Source organism: Caloenas nicobarica, chromosome Z (assembly GCF_036013445.1).
Source record: "Caloenas nicobarica isolate bCalNic1 chromosome Z, bCalNic1.hap1, whole genome shotgun sequence".
Lineage (NCBI taxonomy): Eukaryota > Metazoa > Chordata > Aves > Columbiformes > Columbidae > Caloenas > Caloenas nicobarica.
The window spans coordinates 19,116,399-19,134,913 of NC_088284.1; the positions used below are offsets into that span (position 1 = coordinate 19,116,399).

Here is an 18,515-nt window from a genome sequence, read left to right on the forward strand (position 1 = left end):
ATCCATTTGGCATCCATACATGGTTTTTTAACTGTTATTATTTCTTTCTCCACAGCGTAACTGGTGAATTATTGAAATCCGATTTATTTTAACCACACAGTTCATCCTCATGAAATTGGCTAGTTTACTAAATAATTTTCTGCTCTGTTGTACATACCACTTACTTTCCGATTGCAGGCAATGATCGAAAAACCGATCACAGAGGAGACAATTTTGTGTATTGCTGGGTCAGATATGGAGTGGCAGGAGGAAATTTGGAAGGCAGAGTTTTCTCATTTCCATGGAGGCAAATGGGAAGCAATGCCACCGAAGCCCACAGCGTTTTGGCATTGTCAGAGACCTCGGGCACAGCTTTGTTTTTCTGTGCAAGAAAACTGTGCCTCAGACCACTCACCAGCAAGGACAGCAGAGAGCGTGAGCAAGAGGATACAAGGTCATGAACCCTGGTGGTTCCTTCAGTACCTGCAGCCATGCGAGCATGACATTGCCCAGGCCACCCAGGTCCAGAGATCCCAGCTGAGGGTGAATCAACCTACAGACCCAAACATAGCTCCTTCCAGCCGAAGGTGAAGAATAATCCCCAGTGATTAAGCAATAAGGTGTCAGATACCTGAGAGCGAGAAGCAAACACAAGCTTTACACCAAGGTGCAGATGAATATATGGTTCAAACACAAATCTACTTATTGGATCCATGTGGCATGAGAAATGAAACCAAAAATATTCAGTTGCCACTAGCGTCTCAAAAATTTTTTCCACTAAAAATTTACAAACTGCTTATCATATTTCCTCTAAGACAGGGTTTAAAACCATGAGAACATCCTGCCTGGCCAGCAACCATAATGAAAAAGCAGGTCTCACCTATTTAACTTATAAAGGCTACAAAAGAGCTGTGTCCTCAGATTTTTCTTGGAGCTCCTATTACTCGAAAGTAGAGGGCAAGTCCGGCTTTGCTACTTAATGACTGCTGGCTCTGAAGCCAATGCAACAACTGCTGTTTTTATTCACATGCCCTTGATTTCAAATAGAGCACTTTGGAGAATAAGTATTTTACTTTAATTAACTGTTTTTCCTGTTTGGGGAAAAACAAACAAACAGGTTTATTCATTTAGAGAACTTGGCAACTGGAGATCAACTATTACTTTTTTGGAAGAGATATTTACAAAGAACGTTAACTCACAAATTCAGTAAACATATGGGATTTGCAAGTTAATCCAATAAGGCCATTATGGTGATGCTCCAGAGGACTAGTCACCATCAGGAGGGGAAAGGAGACTAATTCTAAAAGGATTTCCCCAAAGCCATTTTGATGTTGGGAAGTCAAGAGCAAATTTCCCTTTTATCTGCGTTGGCTTGGCAGAAGGGGAGAAGATAATGACAGAGACAACAAAAAATAAGTTTGAGCCTATGTAAGTGTGTTTCAAATTATACATCTGACCTTTAAGGAGAACAAAACAACCTTTATCCATATTTGGCATTTTTTACACTACAATGACAATGACATTTTTTACACTACAAGGAGACAATATCCCTTAAGACCAATTATTAAGGACCAGACTGGGCACCTTCAAGATATACTAATTTTAGCAGCTGTTTATCTGGACAATTAATTTGAAAACTGGGGTGTTACTAACATCTATCAAACAACTAATACAATTGAAAAAGTTGGAAATACCCAAGTTATTACAGAGATGAGTATTAGCACAAACCCTTCTGTTTCCCAGGTCCTGTGGACCACTTTGACTTGGTATTTAGATTTATTCTTTACACTGAAGTTCCAGCTACCAACACAAGCTACATCAACTGCTAACTTCATTCTCAAAGGACTCTACTGTAATCTCTTTTACAATAGATTAAATAAGGAGCAGCTGCTGAAAGTCCTTCAAGCTACACAGGTATAAGAGTGAGGTCTTCATGAGCAGTTCCCTCTCTGCATTCCAATGTAGGCAAATCTGCCCAAAATATAAAACATATTTCTATGCTTCTTCAAGGGATTAGTGAATGCACTGAACAAGCCCAAGAAACAACTAGAGTAATTATATTACATATATATGCATCCTAAACAGGACATATAGAAACACTTTTCTCTGCTGTCTTATGAATTCTTACATAAGGCAGGCTAAATTCCCGGTTGACATAACCCAAAAATTGCTTAAAATATTTATAAGACATTGCCCTCTAGAGGAAACCATGAAAAATCTGTCTTTTAGCAGAACTTCTCTACAAATGAAAATATGAAACATCATTTTCAGCAGAACAATTAGGGTGTTTGTTAGAATCCATTTTCAGTGAGAACATCACATAGGAGTTTGGCTCCATTAATCATCTGTGAGTTTTCAAGGAGTTCCCCAGTCTCTCGTTCATTTTCCTCATCTGGGCTCAGTGTTCAGACAGATGGTACCACAAAGTTTACTGGTTACAACATGTCCGTGTTTTTCTCTTCACTACCAGAACAAAAATAACCCAGCCTGTGAAAAATTTGCAACCACTTTGTAATTCTTCAGTTATCATGGCAGAAAGAGCCACTGGTGCATATGTATGAGGATGAGTTGGAGGCCCTTTGTTTCATCAAATAGTTACTCTGCTAGCCTAAACCCATCCCAATGGTCAAGTAACAGACCAAGAAAATGCAGTCAAAATAGGTGCTCTATTTAGCAACTTTTAATTTTGTCAGTTCGTTGTTGGGGTTTTTTTTTGTTATTTTTTAGAAGATCATCCAGCTGTCTATAATACCTGGTAAGGAAAGGGGAAAAACCAGGCTTCAGCAGCTTTTTAAATGACAGAAAAAGAGTCTTAGGCATGAGCAGAATCGATGCTCTCCTTCAGTCAGATTTCAGCAGTTCTGTTGCATTTTGAAAAAGCTTGAACCCGTTTTCCATCCACCCCTGGTTTCTCACAGTCTCTTTAAAGAGCCTTCACTGTAGCAGGGCTTCCTGAGTCTTGGATGCTCTAGGGTGAAGTTTGCTGCTAATAGTCACATTTGCCCTACTCTTATCCTGTCTCAGTAGGTACCAGTCTTCCTGAGCTGCCCCAAACCTTCTGGCAGTGCCTGCCAACTTATCTTTTTACTGGAACTGGTCTGTTAAAAGTGTTTTCCTTTGAAGGCCCAGATGATCTTGTCGTACATTTCATCCAGAGAAAGAAGTAAGAATGGTGAGTGACGCTGCAGAGCCTGCGATTGATATATAGGCCCTTCCCATCTTAGCCTACACCTGACAGAAAGGAGACAGAAAAATAAGTTTTGAGGAGCATGTGATACTGCTCTGAGCTGGAGACAAGTGTCACATCAGATAAGAAGAGCAATGAGCTTTCCACAGGAAAAAAAAAAAAAGCCCAGCCCCAAAGCCATTCACCGCAGCAGCTCTCTCTGGAGTTATATACCTGCCTCTCTGCTGATCACACCTACATTTCTTATATTTATCCTCTCACTCATGGCCACAGATGGCAGGTTCATGCTGACAAGCTGTCTCTCTGAGGCTGATGTTGAGCACAGCCTCTATGTGTGGAACCATCTCCTGTTCATTATCTTTAACCCTCCCCGCTCCTGTCCTTTCCAAGCCGGACCTGATTCCCAGTGACAGGGGATAAGCAGGTTTTAAGATGCCACCACTGTTAATGCTTTTAAGCTCTAGAGGGTCATGGCTCAGTCCTAGTGTTGTCCTAGGACAACAACCATCACACACGTGAGGTTGCCAAGAAGATATGGTTGCCACTTCCTCACAGAACAGCTCCAAAACCCTTCTGAGAATGGGAACACTGCTCTGCTTAGCCCAATGCTAAGAGAAAAAAACATTTCAGTGAAGACTGGATAAGCTGAGCCCTTCCAGGACTCATGGCCCATCAGTCGGTACAGGTGGGAAAGGACAACCTGCCATGTACCTCACATCAACACAGTAACCTGGCCCCAGTTGCCTTCTTCTCCTGCAGCAGCTCAGTGCTCCTGCCTCACGGAAATCAGTCTTTAGCCCAAAGCCTACTTTTCGGAAAACTTTGGACTTCCAGAGTATGAAGAGAAATTCACATTTACAGATTAGAAGAGACACTGCGAATGACTGCACATTGCAAATTGGTGTGTAAGGGCACAAGCATTATAGAAAGAGCAAGAATAATGGGCACAAAATGTTCCTTTCTCGTGCTTTTGAACATCTCTCCTTTTAATTATTGATGGCTAAAACACTGTGCTGTGCTAGCAAATCCACTGCTGGAGAGGCTGTGAAAATAACTGCTGCTGTGGCTGAAGGCCTCACCTGCTCCTTGGCTGGGTGGTGGAAAAAAAGTGACCCTATTTTGCGCATTCCAGTCATTTGCCAATTAGTTAAGTTCTGCTGCATCCTGACTGTGCTTCCAGATGACCTGAGACCATGGGATGCTTGCTATGTGCCAAGGCTGAAAATCCCACTCAGGATGTAAAGGGGCTCGTGCTGGCACTTTGGCATCGGGGATAAATGACGAGGCACGAGGCTGATTCACCAAACCAGGCTGTTCCCACAGAGCTCTCTCCCAAACAGTGGGCTTGTTCTCTTGTAATTACAGTGTGGTCAGAACAGCAAATTAAATGGAGATGCACAGCATCTTGGCAACAAAGTATAGCACTCTAAGCAGAGCTTTCATAGCTCAATGAAACAAAGCAAAAGCACACCAAAAATGTTCAGGACAGCCACTTTATAACCTCTGAAGCTCTTACACCTCCTGAGGCAACACCACCAGCCTCTGTCCAAGTCTTTTCAAGCCTGATGCAATCCCTCTGAAAAGAAAACATTTAGAGCCAGGGCTGGGGAGCATTTGCTGCAGATGACTCTGGGGATGTTGCCTAATTATACATGCATGCCCTCTCGGGATCACGCTTTTGACCAAGAGAGGCCAGCTATGTTGTTCAGTGGCAACAGCGTGTAGAAGGCAGCAACAAGCGTATCGCTCCCAAAATTTTGGGACAAACACGGAAACAGATACAGGATGAGCCATTTAAATCGGTGGAAGTATCTTCATTGTCTTTTATGTTTTTTAGATAAAACTGAGCTGAGCAAGAAGATCAATAAGATGCAAAGTTGAGGAGGAAGAGGGACTTGGAAAATACTTTTAAGAGGCAGTTGTAGTGGTAGGATGCTGCAAATAACCATTGCTACAAAGGAATGGGTTTTGCCTCTGCAGAGACTCAGCACTGGGGGTTGAGAGGAAAGGCAGGAACCAGAGGGTGCAGAGGGGAAACTGAGGGAACCCACACTCAGATTAATAAAGCAAATAGGACAAACAAGCTAAATGATCTCTGCTGAGTCTGGGGATTAGTGACCTTCTGCTTAAGTCTTTGGCTCTTGAGAGAGGATTTGGGATAAAGCTCATTTCTTCAGAGTAATTTATTTCTCAACATGTGTGGCTAAGTCTGCTCATACCATTCCTGAAGACATAAAAAAGGGAAGAAAAACATTTCTTTCTTGGTTTCTTAATCCTGTTATATTTTAAGGTGGGGAATTGATATCCCCCTTCAGCATAAAATATGGAAGCCATGCTTCAGGGAAGGCTCCGTGCTCCAGTCTACAAGACTTTAGGAGCACAGTGAGGCTTGCACTGTGTCTGAGAAATGTTAGACATCCTTAGGCTTCCTCTGATTTTGCACAGGTTGGTAACACATGCACTGTCTCCCTGCCCACAGCAGCTCAACTGGAGGAGAAAACCCTCAGCCAAGATCCCTGCATGCTGCTTATTTTCCATCCTCAGGACTCACGTGCCAGGCAGCTCGGAGGGCATGTCAGCATACACTTTCCATCCATGCCCGTGATAGCAAGCCCCAGGTCCCAGCCTCTGTGGCCTCACTTAGCAGCATGAAGATTGGTAATATGATATGAAAAAAAAGAAACAAATCCAACTGCACAATTGGATGGGGCTATTTTTTAGGTCAGTTATGCAAAATCTGTTCCCTGAGATTGTATTTGGAGGCTGCAGTCTCCAGGACCAGTGTGTTTGTTTTTCTCTGTGTAGTCAGTGCTGTTAATATTTTAACAAGGAGCTCCCACAGAAATGTTTGCCCCTTGGCCAAGGGCAAAGGGCCAGGATACATTTCCATTTGTTTTCCTATTAAAACAAAAATATTTTCTTATGAACATAACCAAGAGAAGGCCCTACTAACACCAGGCAAAGCAGCTGCTTATACTGAGCAGCACTTTGTGTTGGCAGCACTTCTGCTTTAGGAAGGAGGTGAGGAAACACAGTAAAGCAATCGATCCATGCAACCTGACATGCCCAGGAGGTGGGGTTGTGGTGAGATAAAGCTTTCTGTGATGACCAGGCATAGTTTTCTTGGGCTAATATTTCCCTAAGAAAAAGGATGTATAAAGGAGATTGCTCTGTCAAATGGAAAATAAATCCACAATAACTTCCAGAGAAACAGGACTCCATCACAGGTACAGAAACCTAAAAACTTTCCCTTCCACCATAACACAGGCATTCATACACCCTAATGCCCAACCCTACTAAATAATAGATTTGCTACCAGAAACTTCACCTGAGGGCCCCAGAAGTTGAGCAGAGGGAACACAGCCCTTGCTCCCTGTTCCCACAGCATGCCAACCCCACATGCCCCTTGGAGCACCTGGAAGCCTTTTAAACACACTGCTGAGGAACACGGTGCTACAAAATCCTGCAGATGCTCCACAGACAACTGTGGCCACCAGCGCAGGGACAAAGTGGCCACAGTGAGGGCAGCCCATGTCTCACCACAGCACAGCAGGAAGCGGTGCCCCATGGAAGATGCGAAAGTGGAGCACTGCACTTTGATATCGAAGAGTGACCACATTCGGGGGGTTTTTCTTCCCAGTAAGAAAATTGTTCTGTTGCAGGGGTAGGGACAAAGTAGTTTATGATAAAAAAATATTCAGTTCAAACTTCTGAAGAAGAGGGAAGTCAATAAGAAGTGCCTTGAAAGGTGTGCTCTTCTGAAACGTCCATTTTCAAACCACACTGTCAGATTTTTGAGCAGCTCTACTCAGACACAGCAAAGGTCCCCGTTCTTTGTTCCCATCCCCTCAGCAGATGTACTGCTCTGCATCTCCTTGCATGCAGGCCTCTCAACACGGGGGCAAAGAAGAAGAGCACCCTCCTGAAGACCACTGTTCAAAGCAGAATTTGGCTCCCAATACAGACAGGGACTGCATATTGGCTTTCTAGCACCAGCAAGGACTGTTTTGATACAGAACCTCAAGATTTCATCCAGCTGAGCCCAGGACTGTTATTGACTGCCGCAGGCAAGCAGCAGAAAGTGCTTTGCACATTTTGAGACCTGTAATTTGGTTAGACGTTCAGTATTGTGCTCTGTAATCAGCTGCTAGCACTTACAGAGAAGCAGAGCTGTGTTTAGAATGTCCATATATCACACGACTACTAATAGCATTGACCTGTTAGGAGGACCAGGACATTACATTTGTACTTCCAGCTGTCCTGGAGCATGTAGATGTGAGGTACAGCAGCAGCAAACACTCAGGAAAGACCTTGACTCTGCTGCAAACCCCCAGCTTCAGGTAAGGTCAAAGCTTCAGCTTGAGTGGTGGCATTTGATGCTCACTCTCCATTGCACATATGATTTCTGAAGGTCTTTCTCAGCATCTTTAAAAATACAACTGATTTCCCTGATATTCGGCATGCCAAATCTTGTGCTGGGGAGGAGTCCTAGCAACTGCCCCAGGATACTGGTTGAAGAGGAGAGACTAAGAAAATGCTGTGCAAAGGTATGGCTGTCAAAACACTTCTCTGTTCATTTTTTGAAGTGGGACTCCAGGTTGTGGGTTAAAAAGAAGCTGGCCAGTTCTCTGACTGTATGTCCACACATGGTGATGCTTAGCCATTTTTTGTGACGAGAAATATGATATTTTGAAGTAGTGGTTGGGTTTCCTCAATGACAAAATTATAGTAATATCTCATGTTTATACCACACTGTCATCACTTGTAATGTATCTTACTCTGCTTTCTTCAAAAAGTTTGAATTTGGAAATCTATTCAGCACTGATTTTGAAGATTAGATGTACATAGTAGCTGTGTCCAAGCACTGCAGCTATGCTTGATGAAATTCTTAATCAAATATTTCAAACTGAATGATATTCATGACAAAATAATTCTTTTGCAATCCTCCCAGGACTTGCTCAATGAAGCCCCATTCAGTCATGCTCAAGAAATGAAGGATTCATCTGTCATCTGCAGAAATACTAAAAGCTTCCCTCCAGTAAATGAGTAATAGCCCAAAATGAGAGGAGTAGTTCCAAAATACATAGGAAGTTGTTGTCTGGGGGAACATAACCCATGTGTTTTAGAGATACAGCTGTATAGACAGAAGATAAATAAACATGCAGAGTTTTGACTAACCTTTATTCAGTACTCCAATACAGCTAATTTCCCTGCGATTGTGTTTGATAGACACACACAATTTGCTAACTCTGAAGAGAGCCATAATTTTCCCTCAGTCACTAACATCACCAAAAATGCCACCACCTACATCATTCCCCTCTAATGTAATAATATCCTGTTAAGCAAAGAGCTTTGATGATTATATTACTGCATAATGTTTCTCTAAATGAAAAGAAAGAAAAAAATAATAAAAAATAAAAATAATAATAATTTTTTTAAAAGCTCAGCAATAATCAATCTGTTTCTGCTATTTACATGGCCATCAGATGGAATTTAAATAAATAACTTTTATATAAAGAAGTCACATTCAACCCTCTCCATAGGAAGCAGGGAGAGACAGATGAGTGATGACCACAGCTGGCTTCTCCAAGAAGCAGTGTGGTGCTTTTCTGCGCTGTGTCTGACCCCATCGCCACTCCAAGACCTGAGGACCTGTATGCACGGGACCTGCACCAGGCAGGTGCCAAAAGAGCGCAATCTGTCCAGGGCTGCCCAATGTGTTACGGCTCCAGCCATCGGCCTCTGCGTTCTCTAGAGGCTGACCACATCCATAGGAGAGCTGGCAGAAGGGACCACGTGCCCCTCCCTCTCCTCTCCTGTTGTCCAGTGTGTCAGCTTTAGCCCCTTGGAACAGGGAGGGTTTGCATGGTGGGATGGAGTTGGAGGTGAGGTGACACAAAGCCCAGGGTACCTGAGCACTCTTCTGCCAACCCTGCTGCAGAGGTGGTAACCCCCAGCAAAGTGGCTGTTCTGAGAGTTGTGAGAATTGTGAGAACCTCAATGCTCTTAGGAATCTGAAGAGGTTCTGGAAGACTGGAATCTGGCAAGCATTGTCCAAATCTACAAGAAGGGCAACAGGGATGACCCTGGCAACTACAGGCCTATCAGCCTCACTTTTGTGCCTGGCAAAATCATGAAGAAGGTTGTTCTGGGAGTTGTTGAAAAACATCTGAATGACAACACAGTCATTGGTCCCAGCCAGCACAGGTTCATGAGGAGAAAGTCTTGCTTGACAAAATTTCATTCTACAACAAGGTTACCCACCTAGTTGACCAAGGGAAGCCTGTCGATGTGATCCTTTTGGATTTCAGTAAAGCCTTTGATACTGTCTCTCACAGTATCCTCCTGGACAAGATGTCCAGCACACAGCAGGGTAAACACACAATGGGTGAGCAATTGGCTGATGGGCTCAAAGGGTTCTAGTAAACGGAGTTATGTTGGGCTGGTGACCAGGCACCAGTGGGATTCCACGGGGATCCATCTTAGGGCCAGCACTCTTCAATGTTTTCATAAATGACTTAGACTCAGGACTTGAGGGATTACTTAGTGAGTTTGCTGATGACACAAAATTGAGAGGAGCTGTCAACACTCTCAAGGGCAGAGAGGCCCTGCAGAGGGGTCTGGACAAATTGGAGAACTGGGCAATCACCAACCACATGAAGTTCAACAAGGACAAGTGCTGGATTTTGCACCTGGAACACAGCAACCCTGGCTGTACATACAGACTGGGGGAAGAGAGCCTGGAGAGCAGCTCTGTGGTGAAGGATCTGGGGGCTCTGGTCAACGGCAAGTTGAACATGAGCCAACAGTGTCCCTGGCAGCCGAGAGGGCAACCGTGTCCTGGGTGCATCCAGCACAGCATGGCCAGCCGGGCAGGGAGGGGATTGTCCCGCTCTGCTCTGCACTGGTGCGGCCTCACCTGGAGCACTGGGTGCAGGTCTGGGCAACACAGGATAAACAGGATATAAAGCTGCTGGAGAGTGTCCAGAAGAGGGCTACGAAGTTGGTGAAGGAAGGGGAAGCCGTATGAGGAGCAGTTAAAGTCACTGGGTTTGTTCAGCCTGGAGGAGACTGAGGGGAGACCTCATCACAGCTACAGCTTCCTCACAAGGGGAGGAGGAGGGGCAGGCGCTGATCTCTTCTCTCTGGTGACCAATGACAGAACCCGAGGGAATGGCAGGAAGATGTGCCAGGGGAGGTTTAGGTTGGACATTAGGAAAAGGTTCTTCACCCAGAGAGTGGTGGACACTGGGACAGTCTCCCCAGGGAGGTGTCACGGCCCCAAGCCTGACAGTGTTTAAGAAGAGACTGGACAACACCCTCAGACACATGGTGTGAACTGTGGGGTTGTCACATGCAGGGACAGGAGTTGGATTCGATGATCTTTGTGGGTCCCTTCCAACTCAGGACATTCTATGATCTATGATACATGATATATGATCTGATCATGCCCGATTCCCCACTGTTATGGAAATAAATCAGGAGATTCCCTAAAACACCAGTCTGGACAACATGCTCACCAGGCAAGTTGGGGCTGCCCTGGCACACTTGGTGGGCAAGGAATAAACATGCAAGCAGTGATTTTGCTTGCCCAATCCATCCTGGTGTTACAGGAGCTCAGGCAGTATTTTAATTTCACTGACTGTGCACAGGCTACATTAGTACATCACACCACAAATCACAGCACTCATACCCCTTTGTATCAACCTGGAAGAGTTTTTCATCCAGCCAGAGAATAATTAGGCGGACAGAAATCAAGCCAAGGCTACTATTCAGTGTGGTGTGCTGCCCCGACACCTTGAACAGCCAAGGGGAAAGGGCTCTGCTACTGCCACTGTAGCAGCAATATGGAAATACTCCAGGAAATCTTCTTTGAAACAAGTCTTCCCAGAAGTCAAGGTGGCGTTGCCTTTCAGCCTGTTATAAACCTAAACAGAATTATGTCCCTTCTGAGCACCCCAATGCAGAAACCTACTGAAGGACTCTCAATGCATTCTGGAGCAGATCAGATGAACAAGGTGGTAAAATGGGGTTGGAGCTACCAGCCAGCTCCCTGAGAGCCAAAACCAAGCACTCCGAGGTCCCAAACTGTCATCCATCGACATGACCCTTGTCAAATAGCAGCTGACAGTAAGTTAGGCAAGGATGCTTTGGATGCTGAAAATAAATCAGGTTTTGACTCAGAGATGTCCTAAATTTTGGCCTAAATTGGATGAATATTCTAAACCAGGATTTTATGAAGAACAACACTGGCCCCGCACCACCAAACCTCTGTCTTCATAATGGCCAAAAAAATATCTCAGCTAAGGAAAATGGAGCACTTGGTTCTCATTAGCAGCAGTCTCAGCTTGCTGGTCTAATAACAGAGCTTTCCAAAAGGAACAAGCCCAAAATGAAGCCTTCAGGAATAGGATAAAAAGAACACTTACCCAAACACTTTGGACTCCATTGGGTATTATCTTTCATTTTGCCTTAATAATAAGATAACATTGTTGCTGGCCACTGCAAGCAATTCCCTTAGATTTTAGAACAGTGACATCTGGCAAAGGGGGAACAGCAAACTAACTGCTTTTTGGCACAAAACCTCTCAAATTTGGGAGTGTCACTTACTGATACTGCCACAGCACCAACATTTATACACTCATTGAATTACAGGCTTGAAATTACAGAGGGTTGTTGTCACACCTGCAAAACCACAGCCAGGTTGACCTGCCCAGCATCCACAGATCAAGGAGTTTCAAGGACAACAGAAAGAGCTTCTTCAAATACATGGCAGATAAAACTAACACCAGAGGCAATGTAGGCCCACTGATGAACGGGGTGGGTGCCCTGGTGACAGAAGATACAGAGAAGGCAGAGTTACTGAATGCCTTCTTTGTCTCTGTCTACTCTGCCGGAGGCTGTCCTGAGGAGCCCCGTACCCCTGAGGCCCCAGAGGAAGGCAGGGCAATGGAGGAGTCTGCCTTAGTTGATGAGGACTGGGTTAGGGACCAGTTAAGCAATCTGGACATCCATAAATCCATGGGTCCAGATGGGATGCACCCGTGGGTGCTGAGGGAGCTGGCTGAAGTCATTGCTGGACCACTCTCCATCATCTTTGCCAAGTCTTGGGAAATGGGAGAGGTGCCTGAGGACTGGAGGAAAGCAAATGTCACTCCTGTCTTCAAAAAGGGCAAGAAGGAGGACCCGGGCAACTATAGACCGGTCAGCCTCACCTCCATCCCTGGGAAAGTGATGGAACACCTTATCCTTGGTGCCATCTCAAGGCATATCAAGGATAAGAGGGTCATTAGGGGCAGCCGACATGGCTTCACCAAGGGGAAGTCATGCTTGACCAACCTCATAGCCTTTTATGAGGACATAACCAGGTGGATAGATGATGGCAGAGAGGTGGATGTGGTCTACCTTGACTTCAGTAAAGTATTTGACATCGTCTCCCACAGCATCCTCACAGCTAAACTGAGGAACTGTGGTCTGGACAATTGGGTAGTGATGTGGACTCTGAACTGGCTGAAGGAAAGAAGCCAGAGAGTCGTGGTCAATGGGGCAGAGTTTGGTTGGAGGCCTGTATCTGGTGGAGTGCCTCAAGGGTCGGTACTGGGACCAGTATTATTCAATATATTCATCAATGACTTGGATGAGGGAATCGAGTGCACTGTCAGCAAGTTTGCTGATGACACCAAGCTGGGAGGAGTGGCTGACACGCCAGAAGGCTGTGCTGCCATCCAGTGAGACCTGGACAGGCTGCAGAGTTGGGCAGGGAAAAATTTAATGAAATATAACAAGGGAAAGTGCGGAGTCTTGCATCTGGGTAGGAACAACTCCAGGTTCCAGTATAGGTTGGGGAATGACCTATTAGAGAGCAGTGTAGGGGAAAGGGACCTGGGGGTCCTGGTGGACAGCAGGATGACCATGAGCCAGCACTGTGCCCTTGTGGCCAAGAAGGCCAATGGCATCCTGGGGTGTATTAGAAGGGAGGTGGTTAGTAGGTCGAGAGAGGTTCCCCTTCCCCTCTACTCTGTCCTGGTGAGACTGCATCTGGAATATTGTGTCCAGTTCTGAAGTTCAAGAAGGACAGGGAACTGCTGGAGAGAGTCCAGCGCAGGGCAACAAAGATGATTAAGAGAGTGGAGCATCTCCCTTATGAGGAAAGGCTGAGGGAGCTGGGGCTCTTTAGTTTGGAGAAGAGGAGACTGAGGGGAGACCTCATTAATGTTTATAAATATATAAATATATAAAGGGTGAGTGTCACGAGGATGGAGCCAGGCTCTTCTCGGTGACAACCAATGATAGGACAAGGGGTAATGGGTTCAAACTGGAACACAAGAGGTTCCACTTAAATTTGAGAAGAAACTTCTTCTCAGTGAGGGTGACAGAGACTGGAACAGGCTGCCCAGGGAGGTTGTGGAGTCTCCTTCTCTGGAGACATTCAAAACCCGCCTGGACACATTCCTGTGTAACCTCATCTGGGTGTTCCTGCTCCGGCAGGGGGATTGGACTAGATCTTTTGAGGTCCCTTCCAATCCCTGACATTCTGTGATTCTGTGATTCTGTGAGCTGCTGCTTTTATTCTGCCACGTGGCAGAATTGGGAGCGACCGTCCCCCCAAACTGCTGCCTCATTCACTACCCATTGGGAGCATAGGTCATGCACTTTGCATGATTATAACTCGCAAGTGTTACCCCCAAGGCCATCATGGCTTTGCAAGCCTGACAACTAAAGCAGCAGATAAATAACCAATGAGTCTTCCCATCAATGCTATATTCTCACTGGATGAATCTGTAAAGATTCAACTCTTTTTTGTTTGGTTGGTTTGGTTTGGTTGGTTGGTTGTTGTTTTGTTTCAGTATACAGGTTATTTCAGTTAAAAATTATTATTATTTGCCCCTATTGCAAATCTCACTTGCTGGAGCACTTTCTCAGCTGGTCTAAAACAGCATGTTACTCCCCAGGTCCATAAAACGTGCTGGATTACCCAGGCTGCGGATCAACAGAGTTTCCAAAACTGTCCGTCCCCAAGATGAACCCCCTTTGGCATGAAAGAGAGCATTTCATGGCCTCTGGTTCATTGCAACCTTAGGTATGAATGAACATTTGCATCCTCATCTTTAGCAGAAAAAAGTCTTTTTGCCTTTGCAAAGGGAAATGTGAGCAAGTCTGCCAGCCCACAAAGAGCAAAGCAGGGCCAGTAACTGATTTTACAGCATACAGCAGCTGAAATTAAAAAGCAAGAATAATCTATATCACTGCAAGAGCCTTCATCTCTGATTTGAACTCTTAAAGGTTTCAAGTTTTCTGGGACAGGAGACAGCACAAGAGAGCAAATGCAATAAAATCAAAGGGAATTTATTAAAATGAAGTTGTTTCGATCTGGAAAACACAAAAATGTTTTGCTTTGAAAAATTCCCAGACAACATTTAGCTGTCAAAAATGCATCTCTCAACTCAAATGAGTCAACAAAAATAAGATGCACCTGTAAAAAAACCTTCCAGTGTTGCTGAGTCTGTGTTCATTTTTACTTTAGAGAGCAGTTTTAACCAAACCCAAGAAGACTCCTGTTTTAGCACAGACCCTCTGATGCGTATGACATACTCTTTTTTGACACAAAGACCCCTCAAAATTTTCCAGTAGATGTGCAAGTACCAGATGCAGGTTAATTATCTATTTGTTTTTGTTACTTATTTTCTACAGACCTTAAGAAGGAACCCAGGGCTCACCCAGGAGCTGGACATAAATCGGTACCGACTGCAACCTGCATCACGCGTCACGACAGGCGGCTGCGACGGCTGCTCTTCCACCCTTACCTCGCACCGGTGACATCCACACCAACCATCAACTGGCCGTTCAGAGAAAGGATCTCATCCTTCAGGCGCACTCTCCCACATTTCCCGGCCGGGCTGTTCTTCTTCAAGTCTGTCACCCAGATGCACCCAACATCGAGCACCGGCCCTTTATGTCCCTTCCTCTTCTTCCCTCCCCGACGCTTCTCCCCGTAGTCCCCCAGAGCAGGGATGTTCCCAAAGCTCAGCCCAAGAACCTCAGTTTTTCGCATCTCCTGGGCCAGGTACATGGTGCAGATCTCTGTATCCGAAGTCCCGCAGCTCCCTGGTTGCAGTTTGCTCTCATCCACAGAGAAGTTGAGCTGGATGTATTCACTCAGCTTCTGGACAGCTGAGCGGCAAAGACGCTGCTCGGCACCCTCGTCCCCCTCCCGACGGCTGTTCTGCAGCCACTGGCACAGGAGGGGCAGGAAGACCCCTGCGTTGTCCTGCGTGATGGGCATCGCCGTCCCTGTGCATCACCTCATGGCAGCTCTGTTCCCAGCCGGCTCCCTGGACCTTGGCTCTGCTGCCCACCGTGGCCCCCTGCAGCCCCTGAAGCCATGCTGGAATGGGGCTGCAGACACAAGGCAAGCCCCATCTAATCTCACAGGGATATTTTTGGGGCTCCAGATGGCCAAAAGCACGGTCAAGGCAGGATATTTGGTGTGAGCAAGCCGCAGCTGGCCCGATGGAAAGGTCAGTGGATGAAACAGTGGGGAGCGTTTGTGGCTATCCAGGTACACCTGCTGTCAGAGTCCCCACTCTGCTGGGAACGAGGGCTCCTTCCCACCACGGTCACCACGCCGTCTTGTCCTGCAAGGGGGAAACAGCATGGTTAGGAGTGCCAAAAACACTGCAGGTGTCCAACAGCCCCAGCCCAGGATCCCGCCGGGGCAGGAGCCCAAAGCCGAGCTTGCACGGCGGGAGCCGCTCTCCTTCTGTGATTTACCACTTGAGGGCACCAGCTGCTCTTCTCAGCAAGGGAATAAAAGGTCATGATTAGCTCCTGACCTCCCCGGTGAAACGGGGAATTGATGAGCCGTGGGGATGCTCCTGCCACAGCTCCAGGTCTGTCACCAGGGCAAAGGAGATGCTCCAGCCAAATTCGGTCCAACCTAATCCACTCCAAGGACCATTGATGGGGCACGGTGTGATGCTGGTCTCATCAGCAACTGAAGCTGGCTGATGCCATTGCTAAGGGCAGCTCTGCCCTCCTCCATGCCGGCATCTTCAGGCTGGGATAGGCTTAATCTGGTTACTTCTCTGATTTAGCCCCCCACCAAGCTGCACAAAGGATGGGCAGCAGCAAACATGAAGGGTGAGGACAGGCAATGGGGTCCCTCCTCTTACTGGCAGCAGTGGCTTACAGCAGACTAAACCCCCCACTGCAGGTAAAGCACCTAAGGGAGGTGGCTACCTAGTTCACAGGACAAGAGTTGTGCAGGTGAATTCCCTAGTTTCCTGCTGTTTGAAGAGGGAGACTCACAGGGAGCCAGGAGGCAGCGAGAGCTGGGGGGTTAGCAAGCAGAGAGGGTGACAAAGGGTTTGCTTTCTAGGATCATTAGGATCTATGAAAGAAGGGAAAACCCTGATGCGAGTCAAGTCTGGTTGACCCATTTCACTTGGGGAGTTATTTTCTAACAGGAGATGCTGCTCAGTGACCTGTGCACCAGGAAGGCAGACGAAGGCAATAACTTCGAGCTTAACAGCCTGCGCATCTGCTCCTGCAGACATGATGCAAGGTTTGAGTTAAGCAGAAGAGTGTGTAGCAACAGCCCACAACCCTGAGAGCATGATTACAAAGGGAGACTCTTGCAAACTGCTGCTGCCCAGAAGCTGGATCCAAAGTGCTCTGCCACTTCCCTGGCTGTGTGGCACTGCCTAGATGGACAGGAGTGACCCCAAGGGAGCTCAAACAGGGAGAGGGACAACACATCAGGGCCATGCATGATGCTCCTAGGAGATGTCCAGTGTCTTCACAAACAGAGTGACGTTACACCAGCGGCTGAACAGGGATGGACATCAGCTCAGGAAAGGAAGAACCGGCATTTTTCTCAGTGAGAGGGACTTCTGAGTTAGGCTCAGGGTAGGAGACACAGGGGACAAAGCCAGAGGAAAGCACAAAAACAGAAGCCACCTGGGCATAGGTCTAAAAAGAAGGGGTAATAGTACAACAGATTGACCAGGAAATAGGGTTAAATTCTGTTAATATTTTAGATATCTAACGCAGCATTGGTGAATATATTGCTTTTAACATAGGACTCAGGTCTTATTTGAGATCTCAGATTTCATTTAAGACTAAAGTGATGATTTAACTGACGTAACTGGAACTTGCTGTAGTAAGACATAGATCTGGAATACTGATATAAAGATACGTAACTTATATATGGACTGGCAGAGAAAAAGCAGAGGCAGCATCTCTTGGTATACCAAGGATGATGCATATACTTGCTCTGAGGTCCAGAACACAGGAGGAAGAACTGCTAAATTTTCTGTTTAATAATACAAGAAGAAAAAAAAAGCCATGGGGGAGAGTACAACAAACCCCAAACCAAGAAGATTAAATGGATCAGGCTGCCTGATAACAACTGATTCAATGGTAATGGGAGGGTACAAGCATGAGATATCCGCTAAGAAATGAAAGCAGCAGGAGACAGAGAGTCCTGGTGCCTTCAGAGCAACATCCTCACATAACTGATAGGCCAAGTAATCAGTAGGGAAGTGCCTTCAGAGAGGGATGTGTTTGGGGTAAGAATGTGGAAGGAAACTCATGTAAGAGTGCCTGTGAAATGATGAACTCTGCCATATGCAAGGGATTGGGGAGAGCAAACCAGAAATGTCTGGATTCAGTACATTAAAAAAATGCTAGGCAAGAATTCATGGATAAAACTTTAAAGGAAAAAGAAATCAAGGTGAAATGTAGTTTCTCGAAGAAACAATATTTCGTGCTTAAAAGGCACAGGCACAATAACATTTCAATGCAGAAGAAGGATCAGAAGACTTGGCAGCATCATGAGCTTTTCATTTACCTCAAAGACAAGAAGAAAGAACACAAAAAGGTTACTGAGCAGGAGTTAAAAAATAGTGTGAACACACAGAAACATGAGGGCATAAAAATGAAGTGAAACTTGCAGAAGATAAAAAAATGTTACCCTTTATATGTATATTAATATCAAGTCTGGGAAGCTGTTGCTCAAATAGAGAGAAAGTTATTGAAAAATGACACTGAAAGAGGTAACACTGGTTTGATTTTTGCTTTAGTCTTTGTTAAATTTGGGTACTATGCACAGAGGATTGGTACAGTTAATACTACGACACATTATCACTACAAAGGTATACTGTCCTCTTCTCTGCCTGTTCTAGGGTGAGATCAGTCCTCTGTCCAAATCAAGTATTTGCAGACGAGTAGGGTGGGACAAAACACCTTTTAAATTCCCTACAAAACCAGCTGAAGCCATCTCAGGTACTTCCCTCCTGGTCACCCATGAGAGCTCAGACAGGTAAGGTGCCAGAAGCCAGGACAAAGG

The 18,515-nt window shown here is 45.7% G+C and overlaps 1 protein-coding gene across 3 annotated transcripts in view; it reads right to left on the minus strand.

Annotated features, from left to right (window-relative positions):
- Positions 1 to 15,473, minus strand: part of PDZD2 (PDZ domain containing 2) — a 152,702-nt gene extending 137,229 nt beyond the window's left edge. For 2 of the 3 annotated variants that reach the window (XM_065655865.1, XM_065655864.1), the window contains exon 1: positions 14,971 to 15,473. In XM_065655865.1, the coding sequence (XP_065511937.1) occupies positions 14,971 to 15,449 (479 nt within the window). In that variant the 5' untranslated portion in view covers positions 15,450 to 15,473. The remainder of the gene's footprint in view (positions 1 to 14,970) is intronic. The other variant, XM_065655866.1, reaches the window with a different exon arrangement.
- Between the last annotated feature and the right edge of the window lie 3,042 nt (positions 15,474 to 18,515).